Source organism: Octopus sinensis, linkage group LG8, assembly GCF_006345805.1.
Source record: "Octopus sinensis linkage group LG8, ASM634580v1, whole genome shotgun sequence".
In the NCBI taxonomy this organism is placed as follows: Eukaryota; Metazoa; Mollusca; class Cephalopoda; order Octopoda; family Octopodidae; genus Octopus; species Octopus sinensis.
In genome coordinates, this window is record NC_043004.1 from 38,737,851 (window position 1) to 38,762,850 (window position 25,000).

General features: G+C 36.5%; 1 protein-coding gene and 1 pseudogene across 1 annotated transcript in view; both read right to left on the reverse strand.

Moving 5' to 3' along the window:
• LOC115215166 overlaps positions 1-25,000 on the reverse strand; it is a 286,101-nt gene that overhangs the window by 18,549 nt on the left and 242,552 nt on the right. The window contains exons 4-6 of the mRNA XM_029784343.2: positions 14,698-15,110; positions 12,555-12,648; positions 8,942-9,076 (exon numbers count right to left, since the gene is read on the reverse strand). Of these exons, the coding sequence (XP_029640203.1) occupies positions 8,942-9,076; positions 12,555-12,648; positions 14,698-15,045 (577 nt within the window). The 5' untranslated portion in view covers positions 15,046-15,110. The remainder of the gene's footprint in view (positions 1-8,941; positions 9,077-12,554; positions 12,649-14,697; positions 15,111-25,000) is intronic.
• Positions 22,083-22,197, reverse strand: LOC115215272 (annotated as a pseudogene).

A 25,000-nucleotide genomic window follows, 5' to 3' on the forward strand; every position in this document is an offset into this window, starting at 1 on the left:
AAACTCCTGTCATTCTGCCATATTCTGCAAAGTTTAAGCTATAAAAAAAGCATGAAAAATGGAATCCTTTTCCAGATAAATTTCTGCATAGAAAATCTGCTTAATCAGGTGATTTTTTTCAGTCTGCTAAATGTAACTTCATGAAGTGTTTGGATAATTTCTATTTATATATTTGTGTGTATATCTGTGTATGCTTAAATTTTTACGAATAATATGCTAGAGTACGTATTTTAGATATAAGAAAGAGAAGTGAGAAGTAAAGTAATTGGGCACATGATAATTTTTTGGGGAAATATCAGTTTGGTGAGAAATTATTTTTTTCAGTGCATATGCTTATAAATGAGTGAATGTACACGAAACGTGTGTATTTCTGTGGATATGTATGTGCATATGATCGAGCGTATAAGTTTGTGTGTAAATCCAGAGAAAGAGAGCTAAGTAATACACGGTGTAAATGCATTTCCAAGATAGATTGAAACTACTTGTCACAATATATGATTTATCAAAGAGGGAGTGTGAAGATTCATAGCCCAGTAATAAGAACACTGGACTCACGATTATAATGCCGTGGGTTCGTTTATTGGTATAGGCGCCGTTTTGTGTTCTTGAGCAAGCCACTTCATTTTACGTTACTCCACTCCTCTCAACTAAAAATGAGTTAGAGCCGTGTTCTGGTGCAGCACTCAGCTCTTTCCCCCCACCAGTTGTTACATCCTTATGCTAAGTCAAAAAGTGTGAGCATCTAAAGGTTTCCTACGTCCCCTGGCGTCTATATACATAGTGTCTATATACATAGACACTTAAAACAGTTACTGAATTGATGTTAGAAAGCCATAGCTAATCACAGTTGCATGCTTGCAATAGATTTTAAATTGGAACTCTATGTATGTATAGTTGATTGTTAATGACACATCATTAATGGCTGTATATTCAAGTAAGACGCGTTTATTTACACGCTGTGTGACTGAATCTAAACACAAATTTTATTGCTTTATATATCTACATCTGTAGCACACACTAGCTGTGGGTGTTGATCATGTACGTGACGTTCATAAAATGATTGTCTGTGAGGGAAATAAAGTAACGCAATAAAACAAAGAGATAAAATAGAAAGAGTGAGTATAACTGTTGGTACAAGTGTGTCGAAGTAGATGTGTTGCACCTGTACATTAACTTATTGTTATTTATGGATATTTACGTGTGTGTGTGTGTGTGTGTGAACATCCATAAATGTATATATGTGTCTCAGCGACTCAGTGTGAGTGTGTGTGTGTGTATGAGTGACTCAGTGTGTTTGAGAGAGAGAGAGAGGGGGGGGAAGAGAGAGGGAGAGAAGGAACTGGAGAGAGAGAAAAAGAGAGAGTGTGTGAAAGAGAGAGGGAGTGAAGGAAAGGGAAACAGAGAAGGAGAGAGGGAGAGAGAGTGAATGCGTATGTATACGATCACGTATGTTGAAAATATATGTTGTGTCATAAGCTCTCCTCTCGAGAAGCGTCTTTTCATGTTATTTTAATAATGATTTCAAATTCTGGCAATAATGATTTCAAAGATGGAGCAAGTCGATTACATCATCCCCAGCTTTCATCTGCTACTTATTTTATCGACTCCAAAAAGATGAAAGGTAATGTCGACTTCGAAAGAATTTGAACCCAGAGAGTATTGACGGAAAAAACGTTGCTAAGTATTTTGCCAGGTAGCCACCGATTCTGATAGGTAACCACCTTATTATGTCAATTTGACTGTGGCCATGCTCGAGCATCACTTTTCAGTCAGAGAAATCTAACCTTAGACTTTGTAAGCTTCGACTTTGTAAGCTTCGACTTTGTAAGCCTGGTACTCATTCTATCGGTCGCTTATGCCGAAGCGCTAGATTACGGGGACAAACACATTATGCAACCACAGAAATGTATGTATATGTATACGACCGGCTTCCTTCAGTTTCCCTTTACCAAATACACTCACAAGGCGTTGGTCGGCCCGATGCTATAGTAGAAGACACTTGCCCAAGGAGCCACTCAGTGGGACTGAACACCGAACCATGTGTTTAGGAAGCAAGCCTCTTACCACACAGGCACGCCTGCGCCTATATATATATATATATATATATATATATATATATATATCTTTTACTCTTTTACTTGTTTCAGTCATTTGACTGCGGTCATGCTGGAGCACCGCATTTAGTCGAGCAAATCGACCCCGGGACTTATTCTTTGTAAGCCCTGTACTTATTCAATCGGTCTCTTTTTGCCGAACCGCTAAGTTACGGGGACGTAAACACACCAGCATCGGTTGTCAAGCAATGCTAGGGGGACAAACACAGACACACAAACATATACACACACACTTATATATATATACATATATACGACAGGCTTCTTTCAGTTTCCGTCTACCAAATCCACTCACAAGGCATTGGTCGGCCCGGGGCTATAGCAGAAGACACTTGCCCAAGATGCCACGCAGTGGGACTGAACCCGGAACCATGTGGTTGGTTAGCAAGCTACTATATATATAAGATAAAAAACAAAACAAACGGAAATCATCAAAATATAACAAGCGGGCAAAGGACGATAGCACAACGGCACACGGGACAAAACGAGATACGCGGATCATTCGCAGCCAATTGCTTCTTCAGTCGGAGTCTGGAATGTCCACGTAGTTTCGCCCAGGCTTCTCCGATGTGACTCGAAAACAGTTGGCCCAAGGGCTTAAGCTGAAGGCATTACGCCCGTAAGCAAGGCAAACGAATGTACCTATAAAAACACAAGGAAATAAGAAAACAGAAAGTGTCTTTCGACTAACGGACGAAAGCAACGTAAAGGATAGATTTGTACATATACAAAGGACAAAAGCCTTTCGGCTAAACAACCAAAGGAAAATAATTATACAATTACAACAAAAATAAAATAAACCAAACATGGTGTTTCAGCTATCAGACAGTGTAGTAAGCTAGTACAAGGAAAAAGGAAATGGAAAAATCTTAACTGACCGGCTGGCGAAACAAACCAGAACATCTGCGACTGACCCCAAAGGCGGTCAAATCGAATAAGGACTTCAATGCATAAACTGAACAGCGATCACATAGTAAAGGAGGAGAGGAGTTGAAGAAGGTAGAGGGACCAAATAATGAGAGGGAGGGATCACAGAATGTGAGGTAGAGAGAAAGAGAGACAGAGAGAGAGAGACAGAAGTAAGGTACAAGGGAGGTGAGGAAGGAAAGCAAAAGAGAGTGAGAGATAAGAGGGAGGGAAAAATGGGATTGAGGAATACGAGAGAGAAGAAATGAAATCAGAGGGACAGAGGAACGCTGGGGAGAGAGAGACAAAAGAGAGATAAAGAGAGAAAAGGAAGAACTAAGGGAGTAGATCGAGAGAGTGAGAGAGACGGAGAGAAAAAAGGGAGAAACAGAGAGACAGAGAGGGAAAGAGAAGGAAGGAAGAGGAAAAATAAGGAAAAATTGGTGAGAGTCGTACATAATCTTCTAGGCGTATCTTTTGTATGTATGTATATATATATATATATATATATATATATGTGTGTGTGTGTACGCGTCTGTGCATGCATGTATGTATATACATACATATATTCACCTATACAGTCATACATTGACATATATACACTCAATTATACACACCCATCATTTTTGTATTTAGTATAAACATAGATAATTGAATATGAAATCTTTAAACAAGAAAGTAATTGAAAGAATCTTCGAGATAAAATGAGTTAAAACCGATGCGTTTGCTCCTAACAACTTCTTGACATCGAACAGAAATTGCAATTTAATGAAACAGAATTCAATTTCCTGGTGATTGTAATCTGATTATATTAGTCTCAATATATATTGGCTCGCCGTTGTATAGGATATGCTTAACTGCACCTAACACGTCTCCTTTTTATGAAGGAAAAGAATTATATGATTCACGTATATCTCCAGGCAGATTTACTAATGATGTTTTCCCTTTAGTTCATTGCAGATATTCGCTTTTCTCTGCAGCCTATGAAAAAAACCTTCAGGACGCATAAAAATATTATAGTCCAAGTTAATAATATGACAGTGTTATAAATTGCTGAATAATTTGATATGAGCGACCGTCTCAGTCCAATATTAAATTAATCATACTTAGTGATTCTATGCAGGAATAAAAACTCATGAAAATAATGCATTAAATATAAAAATAGAAGTGATTTTAAAAAACATTTTAAGGTACTGAGTATCAGTTTTATTTATGATAAACTCAATTTCTTCAATGAACAGGTAATAAGAAACTATAACAGAAAACAGTGGGACTTGATTAAATTATTTGGCATTATCACTGCTATGAAAAATGTGTTTCGACGAAGATAAACAATCTAATACATTTAGCAACCTAATCCATACTAAGTCATTCGTGAAATATTGGATAACTGATTACTGTTTTCTAACGCTAGTTGCATTTTGTTGATTCATGAAAATAACTTTACTATTGTATTATTTTATTCTTATATTCTTGAGTAAACGAAACTGTTCCCTCCACTGGCTTGCATTAAAAATAAAAGAAAATATATGATATTTGTATTTTATATTATCAATGTTCACAAATATATGATACCAACGTAGAATCTTATAGAAACATGTGATTTTGTGAAGAGATAGCCAAATAAGATTTTTATGAGGAATCTTTATTGTTATAATTGAATGTCCACGTTAATATATATAATCACTCCTGTTTTGGGGGGTTGTGGGGGTGTGGAGGGAGTTAAGGCACTTACGTCGTATTCAAAATAAGTTTCATTGAAAATATTTTAACTCTTGTAGGAAGACATTCTATAATGAGAGAATTGTATGAGAGAAGTGTGCGGTAGAACCAAAAAGACCTAGGGAGATAAAGTGCGAGAGAGGAAAAAGCTCGGGGAAGATAAAGCGAGATAGAACGAGCAAGAGAGAGTGAAAAAGAGAGAGAGAGAGAAGTTTCAAAATATTCAACTACTGTTTATATATCACCCTTTAATCAGTAAGATTAGACCTTAGAGAGTTGGATGGTTATCGCTTTCGTTAAGTTCTTCATTGTGCTGCTACACTTCACATACTCATCTGAAGATGGAAGATATAAATCGAGCTTTCCAATACACTGTACACAGATTTTAAAGTGAGAAAGTATCAGAAACTATACTAATTAAACATTTTCTTTTGTGATTTCAAATCACGCAGGCGTCAAATTTGTCAGTCATACTTTCGCAATCAATGAAATCCAATACCAGACACGGATTGACAAATCTTTAGAATGCTTTCGTAGTATGTAACCTCTGCTTCGCGACTCAAATATCTGTTTAGAAATTACATCTACGGAAATTAAAGGCAAATAACATTCAACGTAAATACTCGTCAATATTATCTTGTCCGTATTCTGACTTGTTCAAAAAGTAGGTGCTCCTTTTGTGGTATGTGTCAGCTAATAAATTTTGTGATATGTGTCATTTATCATATGAAATTAAATGATATTTCACGCAGATTTAGTACACCACGGCAAAATACATGGGTCACATTTCGTAAAAGACTTGTTAGACTAATGTCTATGTTAAAATAATAATTTCACTATATATCGAACATATTACATTTATCCATTTCCAGCTGACAAACCATGGAAAAATGTCAGAAATGTAGGTTTAACTACAAACATTTAAAACCTATATTTAAATAGAAAGCCCTTGCATAACTGAAACATAGTGCACCAATATCTGCTTATCACTTCCAGTTGGAAATGACTGAAGAAAATGTCGGATTTACAATTCACAATAAATATGGCAGCTGAAGAACATAACTTTCACATTTATCGCTTAGTCATAATGGCTATCGTCTAGACAAGTTGGCTCATAAGGCAGGATAGATATAAGGCAAAGATAAAAGAAATCGTACACCTTTCTTGAACTTTGTTAACAACATTCAGAGATTCCGGTAACCCACGAGTTCTCCTTGGCGTTCTCCAACATTTTGCCTCTATTATGACTCAAAAACAAATGGAAACATTTTATCTTCGACAAAAGAACAAAAGAACATCTAATACTTTGAGCCTTCATACACATCTCAAAATACTCTGATTTGCAGTCTACGTTCAATAACATCCACCCATTAATATTGACTCAGCTATCTCTCTCTCTCTATCTCTCTCTCTCTCTCTCTCTCTCTCTCTCTATCTATCTATCTATCTATCTATCTATCTATCTATCTATCTACCTATCTATCTATCGATCGATCGATTGATCTATCTGTCTCTCTGCCTATCTATGTCTATCATCACACACACATGTGTGTGCAATGGGCTCACAACTATGAGGTAGTGAGTTCGATTCTTGGACCGGGCTGTGTGCTGTGTTCTTGGGCAAGACACTTTATTTCCCGTTGCTCCAGTTCACTTAGCTATAGAAATGAGTTGTGACGTCACTGTTCCAAGCTGTACTAGCCTTTGCATTTGCCTTACATAACATCGTTGTCGTGGAGAGTGGAGGCTGCTATGCATGGACGACTGGTGGTCTTCCATAGACAAACTTACCCGAAGTTGTGCCTCAGAGGGAAACTTTCTAGGTGCAATTCCATGGTCATTCAAGACCGAAGTGTTTCATTATGTATGTATGTATGTATGTATGTATGTATGTATGTATGTATGTATGTATGTATGTATATATATATATATATATATATATATATATATATATATAATATATATATATATATATATATATATATATATGTATATATAATAATTACAAACAAGATAGAGGGCTTCGTAAGTTACGGAGAGAAAGCGACTGTGGTTTGTTTATAAATATTATATGTAGTATTAGACAGTTGAAGTATATACCCGTAAAATTTGGCTAAAATTGATGGCTGAGCATTTGGCTCAATTGGATGCGCATGTAGCAATGTAAGCGTTGATATATGGGTTCGTTTCTGACTAGGGTTAGCCCAATATCTTTCTGTCAAATTGCTTATATATAAATGTCGCTTGAAATCGGTGAATATATATCATTACTATATATATTGTTATAGTTATGATGGTAAATACACACACGCACACACATGCACATATACATATATGTATATATATATATATATATATATATATATGTGTGTGTGTATGTGTGTGTGTGTGTGTGTGTTTGTGTTCCCTTTCTCAGTAGATTGTCAAATAACCGAAGCGTTGTATTTTTATTTCTCATAGCAAATAAATACACAAATCTCTACGAATTCCCTTGCAGCTGAAGAAACTTTAATGTGGTCGAAACTGTAACCAAGGGATTTGGAAGCGGAGATCTTGATCACACGTCAAGTTTTAGCGTGGGGGCAGAGTTATCGTATACAAACTAAAAGAAAACGCCTACAAAATATTTGAACACATAAACTAGTAATTCAATAGCTTATTAGATATTTTCAGCTTGAATAACTTGTTATGGGAGACCATATAAATCATCCCAATTTACTTCCGAAATCTCATTAACGAATGATTACCATACAGATAAACTACTGTACATAATATCAATATATTGTATTGCAATAATCGTATATTGATTAGAATAAATTTTAACAATAAACCTAAATTAAGTGGATTCACGATATTCAACAAAAGCTGATGATATTCGTCAAAGACGGGCAAATTTGATCAAAATACCTTGATACCTCAAAAATCATTATATTCCTGCCAATCTACAGGTTAATATAAACCTAGAATAAATATTACGCACAACATTAAAAGACGTTTCCATTGATAATGATAATAATAACAACAACAACAACAACAACAATAATAATAATAATTATAATAATAATAATAATAATAATAATAATAGTAATAATAATAACAATAAGAACTCGAATGTGGAATCTAAAACCAGAAACAATTCCTATCATAGTAGGCGCATTCGGTATGATAAAAAATGTCCAGACAAATACATAACAAAACCACCAGGGCTTACAAATATATATAACATACAGAAAATTGCACTATTGGGCACTGCACACATCCTACCGAAAACACTTTCAATACAGTAACTATAAGGGCATCGCAACTAACCACGACACATACCCAAGGCACACAGAGCTGCGTTCGGTAGTGAAGCGAAAGCACGATATAAAAATAAAACTACTGAAGTAGTTGGGGAGCATCATAATCGTGTGCTGAAAGGAATTCTTGGAGGTTTGGATAATTCACCTTTGGAAACATGGGTAGTTCGTTCAATATCCTTAAACAATCTTTATTCAAGAACCTTTTGAGCGGGATGTGCTACTCGACCAGAAGAAAATTCTAACTGGGCCCCACCTGCAAGGTCATGTGCTGTTATCTTTATGAGATCACCATGTCGCGCACACGTGGTTGTGATGCATGTGCCTGGTGTACCCTTATCAGACGGGTATTCATGATGGGTATACTGGGCTTCGTATATTTTACCCAGGTGTCACTTTGATGGCATGCACTGCTCTCTCACTCAATAATAATAATAGCAGTAGCAATAATAATAATTCCTGCAAGAATCCTACGAAAGACTTCAGATTTTAAGAGACTTGTCACCAAACATCCAGATAAAATAACTACTAACTAAATTAGCATGCACTATCGAAATGATAATGGTATTGACGAAGATGAAGACGACGATGATGTTGATGATGATGATGATGATGATAAACACGATGATGTTGATTCAATCACACACGCACTTTGGCATGTAAATATATATGTATATGTGTGTACATGTGTATTTGTATATGTGTGCGTGCGTGCGTGCGTATTTGTGCGTGCGTCTGTGTGTGTTTATGTGTGTGCGCTCATGCATGTGTGGACATCAGCGTGGATGAATTTCGGAAAGATATGCACTTATTGTATTCTTCTATTAATTTGAATCTCTCTAACGACGTATAAGATTTACTGTAGAGGACAAAAAATGTCATAGGTTATCAGTGCATTACCAGTTCGTGAACAGGTTTTAAAATCTCCGTCTACTGCATAACTGGAATCTCCCTCCATGCTGCCGTTCACTCCGCCTGTGGAAGACTGTTTACATGGCTTTTCCAGGGCATAGTTGAAGTCCATTAGCGTGCTACCTAGTACAAGAAATAAAACAGCAATTATTATTTTTACGTTTAAATATTTGTTGTGCAAGATTTTTTATGTGAAGTCGTGTGTTGAAACAGATATTGTTATATTTCGGAATGGTCATTTTGCCAGTTTAGCCAATAAAAATACAAAATGGCTGACGGTTAGTAAGGAGAGACACAAATAAGTAAGAAGAAAACAAAGGACCACTGATGCGGTCACAGGAGTGTGACGAAAGAACTCTGGCCGAAATAAGATTAAGATTAATGTAAAAAATAAATAACACTGAAGCAAAGTAACACCAAATATTATCTGTAGTTTCGTGATAATTATTTAGAAATAATAATAATGATAGTAACGGCAATTGTAACTTTAGTTATAAGAACAGTGATAAATTGTTTCATTGGTGCAAAGGAAATACATACTCCCACACCGCGTGAGTGAGTGCGTTCGTGCGTGCGTATGTGTGTGTATGTGTGTGTGTGTATGTATGTTTATACATCCACATACATACAGAATCATTTCGTTTCCTATATTTTCATCTTTTCACTTTGATTAAGGCATATGAATATGTATGGGTGAAGATAAGGCCATGATGCTAACGAATTTCCTTCGAGAGCAAAGTAGCTTCTAACATGATGATGGTAGGAAAATCTTGTTCAGATTTTGAGGTTCGAAATTGGAAGGGAAATGTAAGAATGGCTGTGTGTGGGCCGCGTGTTCGCGCGTGGATTTCAAATGACTGCTTTGAAGCGAGTTGAAGTAAGTTTTTCTCTGTCATATCACAAATAATCATGTAGATGCTAATAACAGTAACAACCGAAGCTCAGAAAATAATCAGAGCCAGTACAAATGGCTACTGGCTACAGCTAACTGAAGACAATCGGTCCTCATTTGACTCATTCGATGTTTACTCTTAGAATCTATTTAGGAGTCAAATAGGTCATTAGCTCAACTTAGCTCGCACAACAATGAATATGACGCCAGCACTGTAAAGAATGCCAGGTTTCGATCATAAAAAAAATTAAATCAGATGGAAAAATAGATCAATCACTATTCTGGACTGACACACGGAAAATAATATTTTGGAAAATCCACTAGACACTGTGGACTGCTTGCTGAAGGGCCGAGTAAAATCATTGACCATCTTCCAATCGCCAAAGCACCATTATTGAACAGCAGTCTAATAAAGGTCATTAAATTAGCCAAGAGAAGCTATTAATCACAGAAACCTCTGTGCTTGCGCTAGAAATAAGGAGCAGTTCCACGCGTTGATGGACAACTACATGGTCACTGTGTATTAGGATACACTGTGGATAGAATCTGCTGTAACATGCGGCAAAGAGTACTTCCTAATGTTGGAGAGACCCTTGCCTACGTGGCTCCAGAAAGTGTATCTGAAAAGTCTTTGGAAGCATATATCTGTGCCTTAATGCCTATTCTACTTAAAATGCTTTGAAATTGATATGACTTCTTTTGTTAGAAGAAATAGTTAAAATAAATAATAGAGAGCAAAGGCAACCAGTTTAGGTCTTCTTCGTTCGTTTCACGAAGATCTCTCCCGCATTGTAGAGACATTATCGTTTTCCAGCTTCACGGATCCTGAAACGAAACCTAGATATCAGGCTTAAAAATCTTTTCACAAACAATGGGGTTGTTGACAGCGTCCAGACACTCAGCCTCGCCACTCAGATCTAACGATGACGTCTCCACTGGCTAGCTCAACTACACTGAATGTCAGATTAGAGGATCTCGAAGAACCTGTTCAGTATGCAGAGCGGGATGTGCGCTCTAAAGTGACTTCCAATTCGTTTGAAAGATATGGGACAGAGAGAAATTACGCTTAGGGTTAACATGAACGCACAAAACCTGGGGTACATTGTTTGTGACGGACCTTACTGAAATCTAGAAGTAAAACGACGAGAGGAAGAAGTTAACAATTCTAGTGAAGACAAGTAAGTCCTGCAGAAAAAGAGCACAGGAAAATGAATGGCTGACAATTCTTCCAAATGCATTCACATGCACCCGTTGGAAATCACGACGCTATCGGTCACAAATTGTAACACAAAATTAACAAAGAGACAAAGAAATAAGAATTTGATTAATGTATTCAAGTAGATATTTCCTGGATAATATTTTGCTATGAATTAAATTTGCTGTATATCATTTTTATGTATCGTTCATACATCTTTCATACAAATATCCGGAAGTATGATTTATTCGAACAGATGAATATATTTAAAGAGTTAAAAACGGAGAAACATGGACAAATATATGCAATATTTTAAACAATGTAAAGGGAAGTAAAATCAATGCTAGCTTTGTATGCCTCGGTGAACGAACACCATTTATTCGATATTACATGTAATATTGTGCGATTTATGTAATAAATTTAGCGTTCGTTCACTTCTTGAGACATGATAATCTTATTCACAATTAACCTACACACACATTCAATATACATTTATATTGTACTGGATGCAAGACTTGCAATTCATTTCAAAGTAAAATTCTAATTATTATATACCCGGAACATGGAACACATGCCATGCTTTAAGCGTACTAAATATGACATGCCATGAAATATTGTTTGAAACTGCTATTTGTAGTTGTCTACCTTGAGATGCCAGGACGTGTTGCTAACTTGTTAGATATTAATGTTGCAATTTTGTTTCATATCAAAACTCAACTTTGTAATCCCGAACACTTGGCACATGCCCACTTCTTAATCAATCCATATTCACTTTTACAAACCACAACCTCTTCAGATATAGCTATGTCTCCTTTCAATCTTTTCCCTCTTTCCAGGAAGAACCTTTTGCTAGTGGCTTTTCGATAACTCGCTAGAATCTTTAGTGTTTTAGAATAGTTGATTCTCTTACAGAATTTCTAATCACCGCCCTAGGTCACTGCATCCAAACGTTACTTTTTTTCTGCAGATGGTGATCGACCCGCATATTGCTTGAATGGTCATCGCATGCGCCAATCCACACAGGGTGGGAAATATTGTCATATTCAAGATCCAGAAACTAGGGAAAATATTATATGCAGCTAATGTCGTAGTAGAGATTTAAAAATATCTTCATGATCCTTCAATAAACAAACAGAGCTGTTATAAAGAAATATACAATGTTACACTCTAGAGAAAGTATAATATATAAAACTAAACAAATGTTTTGCTGATCGGAATGAGCAGTATGCTTTAAGATGATATATTCCAGAAAGTCCACATAACATCTTCAGAAATCATTTCCTCCCTCTGTAGCACTAAAAACATGGGGGAAGTCGTATTGATATTAATATTCCTTGTCAGGCAGCATCATCTGGTTGAACATAGACTATTTCACACAGCATTTCTACATTCGTAGAAATGTTCACTATTCAAAATAAACTACTAACTGTCTATGTTTCAAAAAAAAAAAATCATGTCATCATGTCATCATCATAAACTTTGTATGACTAAGGTTCAATGATAATTTAACTCACCTGTTAGATTCCGAAGATTCCTTAATGGTATCAAATGAATGTCGTCTTCAGAATAGGAGGACATATCACTTCCGCCGAAACATTTCATGAAATCCTTCAAGAAAAAGATGTACATACAAAGATATTCGTATCCACATGGGCACGTGTATATATATATATATATATATATATATATATATATTATATATATATATATATATATACACGGGTGTACATGGTTATGTATAGAATAATATATTCTTTTCTATTCTAGGGAGAAGACCTGAAATTTTTGGGGAGTGGGGCCAGTCAATTACATCGACACCAGTACGCAATTAGTACCTTAATTTATCGACCCCGAAGGGATGAAAGGCAAAGTCGACCTCGGCGGAACTTGACATCAGAACATAAGACAGACGAAATACCGCTAAGCAATCCGCCCAGCGTGCTAACGTTTCTGCTACATCGCCGCCTTAGTATAGAATAATATATTACTCAAAGAAATTCCAGCCTTGTCTGATTTTTACATTTCATTTACAATCTTATGATGATATAGTATAAGATAATATAATTCAATGAACTTATAGAATATTAAATATCCGTTCTGATTGAACTAGTACTTTCATGCATTAAACTATGCAATCTTCAGGTTCATGTAGTAGTGGTGACCGTTATGCTTTACAATTCATAACTGAAGTGAGATGGCTAACTGTCATTACTACTACACGAGCCTGAAGATTGCATCGTTTAATGCATCAAAGTACTAGTTCAAACAGGATGGACATTTAGTATTGTATAAGTTCATTGAATTAGAGGAGGAGGAGACCCCCTTCGGTCATGAATGACCATGGGATTGCACCTAGAAAGTTACCCTCCGAGGCACAAGTCCGGGCAAGGTTTTTTATGGAAGACCAGCAGTCGCCCATGCATACCAGCCTCTCCTCTCCATGCCACTGATGTTATCCAAGGGAAAGGCAAAGACCGATGCAGCTTGGCACCAGTGACATCACAACTCATTTCTACAGCTGAGTGAACTGAAGCAACGTGAAATAAAGTGTCTTGTTCAAGAACACAACACGCAGCCCGGTCCGAGAATCGAACGCACAACCTCACGATCGTAAGCTCGACGCTCTAACCACTGAGCCATGTGCCTTCACTGAGTTCATTGAATTATATTATATTATATTATATTATATTATATCATATCATATTATATTATATTATATTATATTATATTATATTATATTATATTATATTATATTATATTATATTATTGTAAGATTGTAAATAAAACGCGAAAATCAAAGTTGGAATTTCTTTCAGTAATATATGTGTGTGTGTGTGTGTATGTGGGTGTTTGAGTGAGTGTGTGTATGTTGGCGTGCATGTGTGTGTGTGAGTGTGCGTGTGTGTGTGTGCGTGTGTGTGTTTGTGCGCGTGTCCTTGATATTCGGGAATATATGGGATCAGCATCTTAAATCCTCTTATCGAAACAGTTATTAACTGAGATTGCCGTTCTGCTCTTTGGAAATATACATAGACATACGCATACACACGCATACACATACACACATACACTCACACACACACATACACTCACACACACACACATACACTCACACACACACATACACTCACACACACACATACACTTACACACATACACTCATACACACCGATACGCAGCAATGCACACCGACTGATACACACCGACACACACACACATCCAATTCATATATATATATATATATATATATATATATATACAATATCATTTTAACAGTAGTAGTAGTAGTAGTAGTAGTAGTAGTAGTAGTAGTAGTAGTAGTAGTAGTAGTAGTGGTGGTGGTCGTGGTGGTGGTGGCAGTACTATCAGCAACTCGGAAAATAATATTTAGTAACAAGCAATGAAAAAAAAGACACATCACAATATAATCAACTAGCATTAAACAGCAAAATGAACTAAATATGTAACGGAAATTTACTAAAATATTAGTACACACTGACACAGGGCTTAGCAAATGGCGAAACAAAGTTTCATGTCATTTCCACCGGCTACCATCATATCAAACAACCAATTCTCCATTCATCCAACCAAAGATAGCTATCTGACTCACATGGGCAACTACAATACCGTGATTAGATATGCAATGGCTCCCCCTACCGGACAACTACAGCCGTGCACTCGAATGGCTCCGGTGATTATCAGCGTGAGTGCAATACACATGAGTAGACATCCTGAACAGAGGACGACAAGTTCCCGTCGACGAAAGGGCAGGGAAAAATGTCTGTACGATATCTTGGGTACATATTTTTTGTGTGCGTTGAATTTGTTTTTGCCTCGGTAATATCCGTCTTCGTCTTCAGCAAATACCGGAATGTGATCGGGTCGTTCAACACGATCGGGTGTTATCAGTGATTCATACGTTGCTGCCGATGGCGTAACCAGGGATTCGTACGTCGCCGCTGATTGGTTCACATCTACTGACACAGTACCAGCGTCTTTCTCCATTGCGCTGATTTCTGCTTATTTTGATGTCCGTATTTTCTTATTATTATTCTCAAAAAAAAATTTATCTGAAATTAGAAAAGAGGAGAGAATTTTAAACTATAGTATATATCACATAGTAAAAAAAAATAAGGAAGACTTCTTCAATATAGATAATGTCAACAGCATCATAAATAAATGTTTGAAAATATCATCACGCTGTAATATAACACACGAGGCATGATATCGTAATCAGAACTATGTACAATGCAAACATAACATACAAAGCATAATGATCAGAACAAGACAAAGGCTGTGTGTGTGTGTGTGTGTGTGTAGTACGTGATTGAAATCGTTATATTACTTTCTCTTTATCTTTTACTTGTTTCAGTCATTAGCATTTGCTGTGAAAAAAGCCCCACCTGCTCTATCGGTCATGAATGACCATGGGATTGCACCTAGAAAGTTCTCCTCCAAAGTTGTTTATGGATGACCAACCGTCGCCTATGCATACCAGCCTCAACTATCCAGGCCACCGATGTTATCCCAGGGAAAGGTTAAAGGCTATAACATCTTGGCGCCTGTGACGTCGCAACTCATTTCTGCAGTTGTGTGAACTGGAGCAACGTGAAACAAAGCTCAAGAACTCAACACAGAGCGCTGTCCGAGCATCGAACTCACTACTTCATGATTTTGAGCCCGAAGCTCTAACCACTGAGCAATGAGCCATCACATTGATATGAAATAGGCTTGCATATATTTGTACGCATACATGCACCCACGCACACGTACACGTATATAGCCTCATAAGGATGGCTTACGGGATTTTGTGGCGTATATATGGCACTCCTGAATTGGACGCCGGTCCATCACAGGATTACTCTCTTTTTACTCTCTTTTACTTGTTTCAGTCATTCGACTGCGGCTATGCTGGAGCACCGCCTTTAGTCGAGCAAATCGACCACGGGACTTATTCTTTGTAAGCCCAGTACTTATTCTATCGGTCTCTTTTGCCGAACCGCTAAGTGACGGGGACGTAAACACACCAGCATCGGTTGTCAAGCAATGCTTGGGGGACAAACACAAACACACACACACATATATATATACATATATACGACAGGCTTCTTTCAGTTTCCGTCTACCAAATCCACTCACAAGGCATTGGTCGGCCCGGGGCTATACCAGAAGACACCTGCCCAAGATGCCACGCAGTGGGACTGAACCCGGAACCATGTGGTTGGTAAGCAAGCTACTTACCACACAGCCACTCCTGCGCCTACTAGGATTACTAACTTTTTACCAAAAGGGTTGACTAGAACAAGTCGATTTCTAGTGCTTTCCTCAAGAATGCAAAGCAAGAAATTGAGAATAATATGATCGTGAATGCAATGGCTAACGACCAAGTCACTCACCTACACACACACACACACACACACACACAGACACACAAACGCACTCACAAACACACAAACCCACATGTGTGCATATAAATTAACCTAGAGTTTCTCATTTTCCCCTTTTTAACACGAACTTCAAAATCGCCTTGAAGAACCTAATAGAAAAGGGAGCTCAGAAGCTTAAAGAAAAGGAGCTTCAGATCTCACTCAATGATGAAATTCTGCTTTATGTAATGATGACTTTTGATTTACTGTGTATAAATTCGCACATATTTCCACGCTGAGATGCATTATACCTCTTGTATTTCATTCTTCCTTTGTTTCAGGTATTGAACTCTAGTCATGCAATGGCACCGCCTTCAAATGTTTTCGTCGATGAAATCAACGCCAGTACTTTATCTTGTTAAACCTGCTACTTATTCTATTGGTCGTACATAAATCAACACTGGTTGCGAAGAGATGGGTTGAGAAACACAAAAGCACGCACATACATATTTAAACACATAGGTATACGACAAGCTTCCTTGATTTTCGGTCTACCAAATCTACTGATAGGTCTTTGGTCATATCAGGTCTGTAATGCCGCACTGTAACTGAACGCAAAAAACATGTGGTTGAAAAGCCACCTTATTTTTTCTTTATTGCCCACAAGGGGCTAAACAAAGAGGGGACAAACAAGGACAGACAAAGGAGTTAAGCCGATTACATCGACCCCAGTGCGTAACTGGTACTTAATTTATCGACCCCGAAAGGATGACAGGCAGAGTCAGCCTCGGCCGCCTTCTTACCACATAGCCATGTCTGCGCCTATATATCTTGTATATCATACATACATGGTGGCTTCCCCCTCGTTATCGAGTATGGCCATTGCACGAAGCTTAATCAATGTTGTTATCGTGCAATGCCTGTTCAAGAAGATATTTTTTTAAGTGAGGAAAGGCTGTGCACTGAGTCAATCCCACTCACTAAGCAACAGCAGCCATAATCCGAAAAGAAGAACAAGTCAACGTCATCGGTAACCACTGAGCCGCAGGTTTTATGTCGGAGTTATCCCAGTTATCTGAGTTGCCTTCTCCTAGAAGGATGCCCTGACAAAGGCTAGGAGTCCTTCACTCCCAATGGTTTAACTGCGCGATCGGGTATTCAATCCGATTATTTATATGTCCCCGCGCATGATACAGCTTTAAGACATTTATTGGATGGTCGTTGACTCTCAAGAGTTCCTCCGCCCTTTGACGGGCTTTGTTTTCCATCCCGCAGAGTGACCAATAAACACCCTCCTCACCAACCTTGGTGGGGTTGCCGGTTTAGTCGCCGACGACCCGACCATGCAACAAGTAGTACTGGGTTACATGTTACCAGTTGCACTCGAAAGTGACCTGACATACATACATACATGCATACATAGCTACATACATACATACATATATATATGTATATATATATATATATATATATATTATATATATATATATATATATATATATATATATACATATATATATATACATACATACACACACTTACACAGGTACACAGTATATACGTAAGTATGCATGAATGTATGAATGTATGTAGTGTCTGATATCACCATTTACTTGGTATATTTATAATATTTATATCAAGAAAGGACCGAATGCAGAGAACTGCTTTAATGATTTTATTATGTACTTCCTTGTCTCCTCATCGCCACCCAATTCATTTCCATCTTTATTATATTCAGTTCTCTTTCTACGTTTCTTAATTTAAGTTTTCTCTTTTTTAAAAAGCCAATGTCCAGAACATTTATGAGACTTCCTTTACCACTCGCCATTAAACACTATCTTCAGATCTATTATAATATTATATATAGTTTATGTCACTCTATTCTTTGGATTTGGAATTTCATATATATTAAATATACAGCACCACATAATTCTAAGTTCAAGCAAATTTTCTTTATAAGAATTTTAACGTTGCCTTTCATCATATGCACAAGTTGTATGTATCTCAAATATCAATAAAAAACTTTCTCCTCTGGGTGATATTTTCTTGAAGATTATATAACATTACATGCGCAAAGAAGCGAAATCATGTTGATAAATGTTTGTACCCTCTCAATTTGCACATGAATGCTACGATTCTACAATGGAAAGTTGCGAGATATTTGTGTAATTTTGTTGATGCCCATCACAAGTAAACACAAGTTCAAACAATATGTGCTATGGAAAGAAACAAACTGAATTTATAGAAGTAGAATATTATAATTATTTACAAGAAGAATGCTTGTTCTTTAAAACAAGGTTGAATATGCATATGGATGGGGTGGACGACTCAACAACATTTTGGTTTCTCCATGGACACAAGATAAGATTCGGGGGAATGATCTTTAGCTCTAACAAGAAGAAGTTCTTTCAACAGTTATATAAAACGAGGACAAACTGGCAGGTGTTTAATTTCAGTTGAAAATCCTCTGGATATTGCGTCATGTAACTTCGACGGCGCTTACTAGCCTCTAAGTGTCAAAGTGCATCCACGGACTAAGTCACACATATGTGAGTTTTAGCATGATGAGACATGGAAAGACACTTCTTGGTAAGAACTCCTTGACGGAGGAATACCAACACACACTCGGAAATTTGCAAAATTTCATCAGATGAATCGACGTAAGCATATCATCTGAACATCATTACGGCCATAACCAGAAAACTACAAGGAGTTACCAATATAGATGGTCAAAGACAACTGCTTTGGACAAAATACCCATATAGTTACTCTTATTATGAAGTATAATTTTTTTTTGTACAGGAAAAAGAAACATCATGAAATTCTTGATTCGTAAAGAGGGAGATGAGTGCAATCAAGTAAGCTAGATGTGAAAGCCAGTGCCAGGCATCTAAGAATAATATAGATAATGTTAATAGCATCATAAATAAATGTTTGAAGATATCATCACGCTGTTATATAAAACACGAGGCATGATATCGTAATCAGAACTATGTGCAATGCAAACATAACATACAAGGCATAATGATCAGGACAAGACAAAGGCTGTGTTTATGTGTGTGTGAATCTGTGCTCGTGTGTTTGCGTAAGTGCCGTGTGTGCGTTTGTGTGTGTTTGTGTGTGCATGCTTTATATGCTATCTTCTACTTTTATACTAATACTGCAATAATGTAGTAATTTAAATTTTATTTTTAAGAAAGCCGATGTTCAAAATATATCTTATTTGAGTTTTGAGAATGATCGCTTTTTTTGTATAAGTACACTTAGACACGTATAAATATACAGAAATTCGGCTTCCATACGCACTTGAGTGACAAACTAACCTACATTCGGATATCAAAAATTTCGTATAATATTTTCGTTATCTTATTTTAATTGAACTAAAAGTAGATCAATACTCACGCGATTAGTTGTATGCTCCCTACGCGCATCAAAACTCATACACATAAACATACAAACACGCTCTGCGAGCACACGTACACGTGTATGTGTATATATGTATGAACATATGCATGTGGAACAGTGTTATATTTGATAAAACCACAAACTGAAAATTACGTGCTCTGACATTTTTTTGTATGACATTTTAAAAGAATTTCTCATAAACATAAGGGAAGTCAAATTTTCAAACTCGTACATATACTCTTTACTCTTTTACTTGTTTCAATCATTTGACTGCGGCCATGCTGGAGCACCGCCTTTAGTCGAGCAAATCGACCCCAAGACTTATTCTTTGTAAGCTCAGTACGTATTCTATCGGTCTCTTTTGCCGAACCGCTTAGTGACGGGGACGCAAACACACCAGCATCGGTTGTCAAGCAATGCTAGGGGGACAAACACAGACATACAAACACACACACACACACACACACACACATATATATATATATATATATATATATATATATATATATATATATATATATATATATATATATATATATATACGACAGGCTTCATTCAGTTTCGTCTACCAAATCCACTCACAAGGCATTAGTCGGCCCGGGGCTATAGCAGAAGACACTTGCCCAAGATGCCACGCAGTGGGACTGAACCCGGACCATGTGGCTGGTTAGCAAGCTACTTACCACACAGCCACACCTGCGCCTATATGTTAACACGTCTTTTATTTTATTTTCTTATCTGTCTCCCGAAGATTGGTGAGGAGATAGAATCGTAAACGCGTCGAACAAATTGCTCAGCGGCATTTCTTCAAACTTTTTATAATTTAAGTTTGAATTCCACCGACGTCAACAGTGCCTTTCAACCTTCTTGACTTCCTTCTTCCTTCTCGAGTTCATTTTGCTGTTTAATGCTAGTTGATTATATTGTGATGTCTTTTCTTCTACTAGTATACGAAGTTAAAAAATTTTTAGTTACGTAGAAATTATGTAAAAAAACTGCCGTTCAAACCGAAAAGATCCCAATTCTCTCTCTCTCTCTCTAAATACAAATAAGTATAAACTCTAAGAAATCTTCTGAGACCTATTTTCACTTATTAAGTAAAGGACATGAATTCAGATATTTCAGGTAAAATAAGATGTATAGAATGACGTACACAAGATCTCTCTTGGATGGAGAGAGAAAAGAAATACCTAGCAGCAAATGTTAGCAACTCTTGGAGAAAACTGTCGACGTTCTGTTGAATTTCAGAATTTAATTTGCATAAAATTTGACTTTCATGCTTAAGGGGAAATTATTTCTTTGTTACACGAGAAAATGGTAGCAAATGACGTTTTACTCAGATTAGCTTGCATCATTAAGTGTAGCTTTCTCAAAATAGTCCATTCAGCAAAAATGAATGTTTACTAGTTTGAGCAGTTTGGGCAGGGAGTAATGAAAATATTTAGAAAGGTGCGTTGTGGAAATTATCTCTTGTAAATCACTAGCATTAATGTTAATTGTGCAAATAGTTTCTGAAATGTGGAATAACGTGTGCAGATGTTATCACCCATACACGCTTGTTCTTCTCAACAGGTTGTTTATTATATCTTGCATAAAACTAAACTTAGTAGAGGAGTGGATTCGTGTTCGAAAAAATAACCGAATTCAAGGCACAAACATGTATATATATATATATATATATATATATTCACAACGGCCTCGAACACACAAGTGCAAACAAGGGAGACAGAGAAAGGCAGAATGCCACTTATATTTGAACACTATACAAATATTCCTTTAAAAAAACTTTTCTTTTAATTTTTCTAAATTTAATTATTTAATCGTTACAGTTGAAAAGGTCTCAAAATGACCGAAACCGGTACTGAAATGTTCTTTATAAAATTATTTTAGCATTTTCTATTTTGACTTGTTTTTTCATATATATATATATATATTATATATATATATATATATATATATATATATATATATATATATATATATATATATATATATATACATATGTATATATATATATATATATTATATATATATATATATATATATATATATATGTATATATATACATATATATATATATATATACATATATACACACATATATATAGGACGGGCTTCTTTCAGTTTCCGTCTACCAAATCTCTCCACAAGGCTTTGGTCGGCCCGAGGCTATAGTAGAAGACACTTGCCCAAAGTAACAAGCAGTGGGGCTGAGTATAGAACCATGTGCTTGAGAAGCAAGCTTCTTACAACACACCCACGTTTGCGCCTAAAAATATTGAACGCTTCACGAATTTGCGTGTCATCATTGCGCAGGGGTCATGCTAGTCTTCTCTATATCATACCAATTTTAATATATATATATATACTGCTGAAACAAATATATGTAAGCATAAATTATGAATAAGATGATCTGTTTAATATAACCTGTGGTTAAAGAACTAAACGAGCACGAGAAGTGTTGAACTAGTTTAGACTGGTTCTTGGGGTTATATCACGTGTGTCTACTTATGTTCGTCCAGTAAAGATTCCAAGCTGCGCAGAAGTACTTATAAAAAATGCTATGTATACTAGGCATAGCAGTATATCAGTCTGTTCGCCTGTAGCGAGTATAAAATATATTCATTCAAATATTAAAACAATGCTTGCGCGCGTGTGTATGTGTGTGTGTGTGTGTTTGAGTATCTGTATGAGAAAGAGAGAGAGAGAGAATAACTTGTGATCGATCGATTATTGTTGTATACATTGAAAGCCAGATGGTATAATGATGATGAAAAGATGATGGTTTTCTTTCAATTCATGAGTTACGTTTGTGTGTTTGTGAAAGTCTGTGTGTTTCTGACTGTATGTGTCTATGTGTCTTTGTATGTTTTATTTTGTTTTACTGCTCGCTTACATAATCGCTAAGAGCAAAAATATTAACAAATCTTCGTTTTCAAATTTAATCAGTAACTGATAACGTACCAAAATATATACTGTCTGGAAATTTAAACAAAAAAGGTTGTTGATATGTCTTTGCCTGAATATATTCTTTTTTTTTATTTGTATTTTATTAGAAAGTAATCAAAGGTCAACCTGACCACAAATAAAATTATGCAGAATCGAAGGAAGGAAGCGAAATTATTCGTCTTGCCATATATAGAGTAGATAATTTTTTAAACAAGTCCTGTTTTATCTTATCAAGATTCTGATTCTTGTTTTAGGATGCCTAGTGTAGAATTCTAAAAGCAGAAGATACTGTAGGAAAGTAGTACCTTTCTGAAGGTCACACAAATTCAAAGTAATCAAAGTTAAATCTGTCCAGTAAGTGAATTATGTAGAATCGAAGGAAGCGTAATCATTCGCCTTGCCAAAGAAAGAGTAGATAATTTTATAACAAGTTCCGTTTTATTTTATCTAGTTTCTGATTTTTGCTTTAGGACGCCTATTGAATAATTCTAAAATCAGAGTAGCGTTTGAAGATAATGTAGTAAAGTAATGCCTTTCTGAATCACACGAATTCATATCTAGAATTGTAAGAATTTAGAAAAAACATTATTTAAATCAATTTTCACTACCATTATTTATCAATAAACGCAACTCTATCATCACTACTACTGCCAACAATACCACTATCTCTGTCATCATCACATCACCATCATAACCACTGCATTCACCATAATTATAACCATCTTCACTATCGCAACACCATCGACCTCAATCACCATAACCACCACTATTCTCAAGTATCATGATGGAGAATATATATCTGTAACTTCTGAAATTCAATCATATATGAGTTATCTTCTACGCGCTAGACAGAGGTATTCATGGTTCCTAAGTCATGACATGGTTACTCGTTTCCAATAAAGTTATTGATGTATTTTAGTATCCACAAAGGAAGGATCATGTTACTTGAGACAGCACATACTCCTATTCTGATTATATATACAGTGGAACCTCGGTCTAAGAACGCTTCTTTTCATGAACAAATCGGTTTACGAAGAATATTTCGAACATAAATCGTCTCGGGTGACGAACCGTGTTTCAAGCAAGGCACACGCAAACCAACAACGTTTGACGATAAGCTGGGAGTATCAGTTGCTGTGAAGCTTTTGCTCAGTGCACATACCTGGTCGAGTTCACCGTGGCTGTTCTTGAATTTTGTATGAGAAAGATAGTTTCGGATTACGAGCATTTCGAGTAATGAACGGCTTTTAGGAATGAATTAATTCCGTAAACCGAAGTTCCACTGTATTTTAAAATGTTCCTACGGTCTAAATACAAATGTTACCTATACATAGCCGTAATACCTCCTATTAGTTTCAGACCGATTCCATTCCAAATATCCATTAGTGGAACATAATTTTCTACTGTACTATTAAGTGCAGTACATGTGTCGCCTTACATTACGGTCTTAAATATTTATCGAGGATAACATGTAACGAAAACTCACTAAGTCACTAGAAATGCACAGAGGAGTGACTGTGTGATTAACAAAATCGCTTCGCGAAGATATTCCTTTGTGTCCAATTCTAATGCCCCTCATTGCGCAGTTACTTTTTATGATAGCATAGCGTTGATTAAAATTTTATGAGCGTTTGGCCATCGTGTGTTCATGCGTGCGTTAGCTTGTAGATGCGTGCTTGTGTCTTGGTGTACATAATATAACAATGCCTGGGTATCGTATCAGAGTAGCACGATAACCAATAAGATAGGAAATAAAATGTGATTTGACGCAGAATTTACTGCTTTTATAACAAATATAGTTGCTATATTTCGGAATGGTCATTTTTTGCCAAATAAACACACGCACTATATACTCGTTCATCACTTCAGCTATATTATTATTATTATTTTAGTGTCTGTTGTCTGAAATCTTTTAGTTAGTTAGTTAGTTAGTTAGTTAATTTGGCCCAAAAGCAAATAGCAAGGCCATGTAGGGGGACATGGAGTTAAGTACAGGGTGGTGTTCATGTAAAGAGTTCAGGCCACTTGAGGTCAAGGGAGACTTTGAACAAAGCGGTCGTCGGCATCTTCACCATCTCGTCTGGCAGCTGTTCCACGGATCCGCAACCCGGACGGAGAAAGCTCCTCTCTTTCGATTGAGATGAAATCGTCGCAGGTAGAGCTTTTCGGAATGACCCCGCAGCCGACGCTCTGGAGCAGGAGGGAAGAACAGCTCTTTCGAGAGGTTACACTTTCCGCTT